This window comes from Pithys albifrons, chromosome 13 (assembly GCF_047495875.1).
Source record: "Pithys albifrons albifrons isolate INPA30051 chromosome 13, PitAlb_v1, whole genome shotgun sequence".
NCBI classification, from domain to species: domain Eukaryota; kingdom Metazoa; phylum Chordata; class Aves; order Passeriformes; family Thamnophilidae; genus Pithys; species Pithys albifrons.
Genome location: NC_092470.1, coordinates 11,433,009 through 11,442,525, shown reverse-complemented (window position 1 = coordinate 11,442,525; position 9,517 = coordinate 11,433,009). Strand labels below are relative to the sequence as shown.

The window sequence follows — 9,517 nt, the reverse complement described above, 5'->3', positions numbered from 1 at the left end:
TGATATTTGGGCCAAACTCAACTCTTTACTTCACCTTAAGCTTTGATTTGAAAGTGAGGAAATTAAAAAATCAAACTATCTTTGCTACCTTCACATACTGGCTAAGAAACTTAGTGTGTATTGTTTTGCCTTGCACAAATACCCCTGTTAATATTTACTCTGCTATAATTTGTATTCTTAAAGATTTACATCACTAACTGCAAGTCCTGCAAAGTGTTTACCAGTAATTCAATTATATTCACGCAATGAATGCAACAAAGATCAAACAGGCAATCAGATTTAATGAGGTTCAAAAAATCTGACCCCTGCAAGGTGAGGCATTAAAGCACCAAGCTCAGAATTAAAATAAAGAACAGCCAGCAGTGTTGCAAAGCAAGCAGTAGTGGCAGAAATTGTCCACTGAAGCACAATTCAGAATAAATCTGACAGAGAATTCTCTCAGCTGCTGGAATTCCAACAGAACAGCTACAGAACAGCCTTTATGTTATTATTTACGCTGTTTTCATTTAGGTCACAGCACACAGGGTAAAACCAGCTAAAATGTTCTGTGGCCATTTTCCAAGAGAAAACAAGTATTCATCTTATGACTATCCCTATTAGTGACAAAGCAAGTTTTCACCAAATTAAAAATTGTCTCATGTAAAGCTGTTCCGTTATAGGTAGGGAAACCCAAGTGACAACAGCAGTGATAAAAGCAAGATTCCCCAGTGAGCCATGGTAACTCCGAAACTTGTAGAACTTTACAGAATAAATACTCAGATAGTTACTGCACAGTTATGTGCCTTAGTTCTGCTGTTATGACTTGATAGTTTAAAACCAAGTGAGTACACTGAGTATAAAATAGTACAAAAAAACCCCCAAAACTGATTCAAAGCTGCCATTTTATCTGTTTCTAAAAAAAACCCCAGCAAGCTGCACCTTCTCATGTTGATGGAATAGAAGCCAGTAAGAAATGCCTAATGTTACCACATTTATCTATTTGATAAGAAATCCTGTATAAAATCAAGCAAGACTAAATATATGCAGCAATTGAATTGCTCACTGTAGCTGTGCATGTTAATGCAAGCACACAATTGTAGATGTCAATATCTTAAATTCATCCAATGCAGTATTTACTTTTATGCACTAAGACACAAGAGTATTTGGGGGAACAACATCAGAGAGATAATGAATCGTAGTTTTGACTGAAGTAATTTGAGAGCTTATTAATATAAGTTATGTAAACTGAACAAACTTTCCCCTATGTATTTTTATTCTTTTCTTCCCCTTTATTACAGAAAAGTCATTTATTAAATTAGTTCCTTATTCATAGAAAAAACAGATTTTACTATACTCTAATAGGAAAAGTTAATCCATTATATTTTTACGTATGTGTATGTGACTTCTCAGGCAAGCACTGCCAGCTTTTCTTCCTTTGATCCCAAGCTATTCCAAAGAAATGCTGAAATGTGCAATTGCAAAAGCATCAATTTCTATGCTTAGAATTCTCTAGGTTCAGTAAAAGTAGCCATGATTTTTGAAACAAAATAAAAAACCCTGCAGTTCTTCACAGAGAGAGACTCTACACAGTAAACTGAATTCTAGATGGAAGAACACAAGTCAAGAAATACCAAAGGAATTCAATCCTGATTTGGATACTGAGGCATCTGGTTTTCTGATATACTTTAATGAGAACTGTTTAAATTCCCAGAATCTGATTTTGAAATTACATTACAAAATAAAATATTTAGACAACATTTACTTATATACATTCTGCTCCAAAAAATGGACTGTGGAAATTCTTTACATTTCTCTTAGAAATATACAAACCACAGCACAGGCCAACAATCCACTGGCAATTAATAGACAGAAGTCAACTTAAGGGAAAAATACCTGTGGAAAGTTTTAATCTAATACTGCTTCAGTAACAGCATTTCAGTGTCTCTTCAGACTGCTTTAAGTAGTTTGTTCTCTTTGTCCCAAAGTATCACCTCAGTTTACCTTGCATGCTGGATTGGTACTTGTTTGAAAAAGATGACAAATATTAAGAACAGGAAATTAGGAGAAAATTATAACACAGAAGAGTCCAGGCAGGTGTACACTGTGTAAGTCATCTCAACCAGAAGCAAAATTGACTGTGCCCCTCTGATACCTTCCCATACATATTTTAAGTAAAACTTTACATAGCTTACCCTTTATCTTACTTCAAAAGACACTCCTTACACTATTACTTAAAAATTAACACAGATATAAAATAACTAGCTTGTTAGACTGTAGGAACAAATAGTTTAAAGCTCTTTTACCAGTTTAGACAACATGTACATTCATTGGAATGAGAGTTTACACCAAGTGCTGCAAGATAGGAATTACATTCAGAGAAATGGCTGTCAACCTCCATTCCAAGTTTATCATCAATATACACTAATAATCATCAGTTTGGGTGAGGAAAGCGTAACAAAAATTCTCTTACATTACTCTGCAGAGCAAATGATTCATTTGTTAAGGAAAAAATATTAAATGCAGTAGTCTTCCTACAGGTAACTGAATTCCACATTAAATGGAAATTGGTTAGTTTTGGTTATGTTTTGTCACCCAAGATGAAGAAATGACAACTTCTAACCTCACAAAAATATGCTTAGACCCCACAGGCCTTCCTCATAAAACACTGCAGAAGCAACAGTTCCGTGGTTTGACTCAAATGTTTGTGGAAGCTCAAATTCATTAATCTCTGAATTGTGCACACATAAATTTTGACAATCTTTAGTGTTTTGTTTCCCCCTTTTCAATCCATTCAGCTGGGAACTTATTCAGATGTTTCTTTAAAGCTGTTCTTAAGTTACCTGATGACAAAGAAAAGAAAGATTGCTGCAGTAAGTGAGTTTTCAGACAAATACACAGGAAGTTTCTTGAGTTTGTCCAAGATGGCTCAAGTCAAGGCTGCATATGAAGTCAGTATTTATGATCAAAGGCAGATGCCAACTGCCTGAAACAAGGAAGTTTCAGTGAGACAGGCAGTCAGTGCAGTCCAGGGATGAGAAATGAACTTTAACTAGTATTCTGTATTTTGTCTGAAAAACGTGTGTGCCAGTCATCAAATATCTCTCAGAATTTTGAACATCAGAAGAATAGATGAAAAGGGAATTGATGGGTATTTAAAAGCTATGATGCCTGAGTTCTCCTATATACATATATATATAAAAAAATCAACTTACATTATAAGAATATCAAACTGCATAGCATTACAAAAGAAGGCAACTTGAAAGGCTGAAATGAAAAAACGTAAATGTTACCAACCCTATCGTTACCATTCTGGAATTTATAATACCATAGAGTAGACTGTTGCTAGTAACAACTATAGACCAGTTTAACCAAAGTCTGCCTTAATTCCAGAGAATGCAGAAATTATTAATTCAGACAAGTTGCTGCATGCTCTGCTTTCATGTCCTTTTTGCAGGTTTTGCTGTTAACTGTTTCTCTCTTTCAAGTTCCTTCTCACGTTGCTGCTCTCGTTCTAGTTCTTCCTTCTGCCTCTTTTGTTGCAGCTTAAGTGCTCTTTTCTAAAAAGAAAGGACAAGAAAATAATTGTAAGTTTATATTTAAGCTTGAACTGCCAACGAAATCCCTCCCTTTCTCTTAACATCTTATTCTCCAATCCACTCTCTTTATGACTAAATGTTGCATAAACTGTTCATTTTTGCTTTGTCCCTCCCAATTTCAGCCTACTGTTCAGAAATGCCAAGTCTGAGCTGCCCTGGGAAAATACAAACTGGATTCCCTTTAGTCTCACTAAAAGTCATCCTTTGAGTATCCCAGACAAGGTGATTACCAGGCAATGTGTTGCTTGGAAGAAGAAATCCTCTTGTTGAAAATACTGAAGTGCTAATATTGCCAGAATGTAACCTGAGACTATCCATACAGCATGAAGTCAGTGAACTTACAGTACTGTCAGAACTACATTAAATAGAATGAGAAATTCTTACATTTATGACAATCTAGTTTTCATTAGAAAAAAAAAACTGAAGCAACAAAGAAAACTAGTTGGAATGGAGTGGATTAAGCACGATTCTTATACCACCTAAACACGATGACAACACTGAGATTTACAAGTAGTTCAGATGTGTAAATTGCTTGAGCACCACTAGGAGTAAGTGGAAGTTTAAAAACACACATGGCTTGGTGATACTAAAAACATCCTTTAAAATAAAATTCTATTTTAATCAGAACTTTCAGCATGCATCCAAAGTAAAAGTTGGAAGTCAATAACACATAAGTAAATATCTATACTGGAAAGTAAAAATATTTATTCCACTCACTTTTAACTTTGATGTCTTCTCATGGATCATCATCATTTCATTTCTAATATTCACCAACTTGTTGTGATAGTGTTTAGCTTCTGAAAACTTAAAAAACGTAACTGTTAAAGCAGTGACTGTCAAGCTGGAATAGTTGTTTTATAAAGGGACACAGCTAAATGGCAATCAAAAATATAGAATCATAGAATCAAAGAATCGATTGGATTGGAAAAGACCTCCGAGATCATCGAGTCCAACCCTTGGTCCAACTCCAGTCCCTTTACCAGATCATGGCACTCAGTGCCACGGCCAATCTCAGTTTAAAAACCTCCAGGGATGGTGAATCCACCACCTCTCTGGGAGTGATTACCAGAACAGTTTGCTAATGCATCAAATAGGATCAAGTTTGTATATAAATTTACAGATTACACGTATTAATATACATCATATCTCAACAAGAAGAAACTGTAATCTATCAAATTAAGATTCATTAAACAAAATAAAAATCTGACCACTTCATGCACTATATATGAGTGTTTTAGGCACCTTTCCTGCTGCTTTTGGGAGGTCCACAGAACTCCATCCTATCAGAAAAAGGTGTCCATTTGCTTTGGGTGCTGGCTTTGAACAACAAGTCTTACTGCTGCTGGCTGACTGAGCCCGCCCTCTCTTCCCAGTGCCCTTCCTATTTAAGTGAAATATGCTGGTTCCCAGCCTCCCCTGCAACAATTTGTCCCAAGTATCTGAACTCATTCATTTCCTTCCTGTAGACTACTAAGAACAAGGAAAATACACAAGTTGCTACAAATGCTTCAGCAAGAAAAATATACACTAACAGAGATTTAAAAAGGCTTTAGGGGTACTTACCAAAGCATTGATTTCAAGAATGGAGTTACACTCTTTGAATTTTGAAATCTCTTGTTCTAATGTTTCCAGTAATACCACCTGGTTCTGACTAAAACAAAAAAAATGCAAAAACCCAAAGTAAAGCAGCATACATGTTTTTCAACAGGCTCTTTAAATAAATAGGACTTTTAATCATAACAATATAAATACACACTTCCCAATATCAGATTCTTCTTATGCACTTCTAGGTGATTTCAATAAAGACACAAGAAAATGGTTTTAGAAAAATCCCAGCTGAGTACATGAATTCAGCTGGCATCATACAGTATGGGTGAATACCCCAAATCCCTGAAGAGGTTGCAGTGGCTGAATGAAAGGAAGAACAATTAGCTTTTGACTTTCCACTTGTGTGCCTCTGTGTCATGCTGCAGGGCCAAATTATTTCTGTATAGAACTTGTGTGGATCCTTGGTGCTGTTTGAGGATACTCCATCCTGCACAAATCAGCTCAGATCTCTCCAGACACAGGCTGTCCTTGCAGCAGGATAACCATATCATGCACAGTGAGACCCAAACCAAGGTACCCTGCAAAATCTGAAATCAACCTGTGTGAAGCCCTTTCCAGTATCTCTGTACCCGTGGAAGATCCAGTCTGCATTTGAAATCAGCTACTCTCAGTTATCAATGAGACACCAATGTACAAAGAATTCTCAGCTTACTTTTATTTTTCAAGTGTATCTTTTGTAACACAGATTAGAGACTGGACAAAAAAACAATATATCAAACTGCATCTCTGCAAGCAAAATAAATCCAGCTTTCAGCAGATTTTCCATTAAGAAGAGAACAAGTATTTAAGAAATCTACATGTCTTCTGCTATACCCAGCTTCGGGGATTTTAGTGTTCCAGTGTTATACATTCTTCAAAGTGCTCACAGGCTACATTGCAGATTATATACTACCAGTGCTGTTGCAGATCACTTAACTGTTCATGCTGCTCCCGTTAGGACACGGAAATGCTGTGATAAACTATATACCAGTCAAGGTGAGCTGGCACTTTATATGGAAAAAAGTGGCAAACAAAATATGCATGTCGAGGAAGTTGGTTTTAAAAATCTGCTTACGTAAGTTCCTGCAGTGCTGATTTTGATCGCTGAAGATCAGGCAGGTAATGGGAAATCAATCCTTCGGTCAGCTGCTCCACAGCTTTCTCATCTATTAAAGGCAGATCTTCCACTACTCCTTCATCTGGGGATGCATCACCAGAACCTAAACCAAAGAACATCGAGGTTGAATGTGACAGATCAGCACACATTGTATCACCTACAGCAGCTGTATTTTCCTGTTTAAAAAAACAAAAGCATTTCAACAGTGAAGTTTAAATTCTCTGCACTTTATTAATTAAATTGTGCTTCCTTTTTCCTCCCCCTCTTTATTCCTCCCTTATTCCCACTCCAATATCACGGGCTTCCTGGTAAACCTTTTTGTCTGAAATCCAGCAGAAGAAGAAGAGGGAAATAAGAGTACTTGAAAGACTTCTTACAAAAAAAAACAAAACCCCAAAGTGCTCCAGTCTACCGAGGAAACAACAGGGGCAACATCAGTTGTCCTGGTCTGGTCCAAGCATTAACACCCCCACACCTTTGCTTTCAAAGTCAGAGCACAGACTAGGCCTTTGAAAGGTCTTCGCTGTCACTCAAAACACACGAGGAGCTCCTCACATGCTGAACTTCGAGAGTCTGCAGGAACTGGTTAAGAGCCCCTGCAACTTCAGTCCGGGCACGCTGTGACCGCTCACTGCGCTCAAAGCTTTCGGAGATAAAGCCCTTCCACCCGCAGGCCTCGGCGCTCGGGAGGGGCGTTGGCAGCGGCGCGCACTTGGCCCCGAGCGGGCCCGGCCGTAGCACCGGGGGCGGCCGCAGCCTCTCCTCGGCCCGGCCCGGCCCGGCCCCGACGTACCTGGCGAGCGCCCGGGGCCGCCCGCGGCCGCCGCCTCCGTCCCGTCGGGCCGCTCCGCGCCGCTCATCGCCGCCGCTGCGGGCAGGGCACGGCAGGGCAGGGCTGGGGGAGGCCGGGCTGGCCGAGCCCGCGGCGCGGGGAGGCGGGTCCGGTCCCCTCAGCGAGCGGGGCGGCCGCGGCTCCCGCCCCGCCCCGCCGCACCATAGACAGCGCACCGGGGCCGCGCCGGGCGCGGAAGTGGCGTGTGGGTGACGAGGATGACGTGGGAGGGGTGGCAGTGCCTGCGAGGGTGGCAGTGCCGTGTGAGCGATGGCAGTGCCTGCGAGGGTGGCAGTGCCGTGCAGGGGTGGCAGTGCCGTGTGAGCGATGGCAGTGCCTGCGAGGGTGGCAGTGTCCTGCGAGGGTGGCAGTGCCGTGCAGGGGTGACAGTGCCGTGCAGGGGTGACGGGCACTGGCGGGCGCGGACACCGCGGGCCGTGTCGGGGCTGCGCTGCCCGAGGTGCCGGACCCGCCCGAGCCCCATGTGAGCGGTGCCAGCCCTGCAGAGCCCCCGCCCTGCGCTGCCAGCGCTGACAAGGCCGAGGGACAATGGCACTGTCACATCCCCCCGGGACCGCCCCGGCACGCTCCGCTGCCACGGGAAAAAACAACCAAAACCACTGCAGGGGGACCCTTCTGAGTGACACCCTTCCTCCTGCGCTGCTGTTATTCTCCAGAAACCACGCAGACTGTTCGCTACTTGTAACTTTTGTTTCTTAGGCAATAACTAACTAATTATGTGTATGTAACTATCTCTGCATCTCCCCTAACAGTCTCTAAGAGCGATAATAAATAACTTGCAAGTTGTTTTTTTCTTTACATGAAACAACACTCATATGGTATGGTAGGATTGATATTTTTTACCTCTATTACCCATAAAGGTATTTTCAGGAAATGCAGGTGCAACTATAGAAAGAAATTAATGAAGGAACCACTCAGGAAGTTTTTGGAATGCAGTATTTCCACAAATCCACAAACCTTCAAGATTAAATTAAATGCAGGCAGTCCCCCTAACGCTCTTCAGAAACAGAGCAAGGCAAAAAGTGGACTTTTGAGACGATCTGACAGCCTTAAAACTGACGTTTTTAACAGCAAGATTCTTAAAAATTCATTACTATTTTTCTCCGTATGCATATTCTAATTAACTATTGATCATGATTATATCACTATTCCATCATCAGATTAAAAACTTACCCGTTTTTCTGTGTTTGCTTTAAAAAGAAGCAACAACAGAAACCTGTCAATTAACTTAAACAGACTCAAATTCTCAATTACAACTCGTTAACAACTTCAAGTTTCTTTTGGTGAGGGAGAAAAAAAAAGGCTTATTGAAAGTTTCGCTGGGAAAGACTTTTCAGCTTCCAGATGGAATTTCTAGTAAGAACAAGTGAGATAATAACTCTGAAATATTCTCACTTGAGATGTGGGAGTTTCAGATTTGTGCTCCTGCTTTGCCTGTTCCAGGCCTTCCCACGTCTTGCAGAAATAGACTAAGGATTGGAATAGAAAATTGCTATCTGGTTTTCTAGACAAATGAAAATTTAACTATTTATCAACCCAAATGCTCCAAAAAAGACTGACAGAAAGCCTTTCTTTTTCCTTTTCCTCTGCAAAATGCTCTCTGTTTCACAATAACTATTTCTCCAGTGCCTATGTATGTACAACTGTAACACCAAATAATTGTGATTCCTTTTCATTTCATGTTGTAGCAACTGTGTTCAGAAACCCTTAATGCAACACTATCACACACATTTTGGATTTTATTGTTGTAACTGAAGGAAGCAATTACATCCATCATAACCTCGGCCCACTTGAGGAATCTGACTGAAAATGGAGGAAGTTAGCTTGAATTGTATAGCAAATAAGTTATTTTAAAACCATCAGCTTTGGAAGTGCTGCATGACTTCAGGGATGACAAAATGAAAAGGAAATACTTCACATGAATAGGTAACCTCTTAAAGACTCTCTGTCCTTATTAAGTAAACGAGACTACTGAAAAAGTACAGCCTTGGCTGTCACAATAAAGAAATGGAGTGCAGCAGGTTCTGTTCCACAAAAGTTCATTTTGTCAAGGTATGACCTGGTTCTTGACAACACTTCAGAAAAATGTGGTCTTAGTTACTCAGTAAAAGGTCAGCTGGCAAGCCTTGGGACACTGATTTAGGGTGTTATGGTGTTATGTCCCCCCATCTTAGTACCCTTCCTCAGTGCTGGAAGTTTCTGTTCCTGTAGAAGCAGCGAGGCATTTTCAGTCTCAAAAGCAGTTGTTTTGGTGGCTTCTGGAACCTGGCTGTTTGTATCTGTCTGTCCTCACTTGTGCTGGTACAAGTGGTGAAACTCGGAGTGAGTTAAATCACCCAGAAAGAAGAGAAACTTTAAAATGCGTGAACTGGAACACAGCTGGGA

The 9,517-nt window shown here is 40.5% G+C and overlaps 1 protein-coding gene across 1 annotated transcript; it reads right to left on the bottom strand.

The window, feature by feature from the left end:
- Positions 1-1,645: 1,645 nt before the first annotated feature.
- Positions 1,646-7,299, bottom strand: BLOC1S6 (biogenesis of lysosomal organelles complex 1 subunit 6). Its single transcript, XM_071568663.1, has 5 exons — positions 7,073-7,299; positions 6,238-6,382; positions 5,139-5,226; positions 4,293-4,379; positions 1,646-3,536 (listed from the first exon to the last, which is right to left on the bottom strand). Exons 1-5 carry the CDS (start codon positions 7,137-7,139, stop codon positions 3,417-3,419), a joined length of 507 nt encoding a protein of 168 aa, XP_071424764.1. The 5' UTR covers positions 7,140-7,299; the 3' UTR covers positions 1,646-3,416.
- Between the last annotated feature and the right edge of the window lie 2,218 nt (positions 7,300-9,517).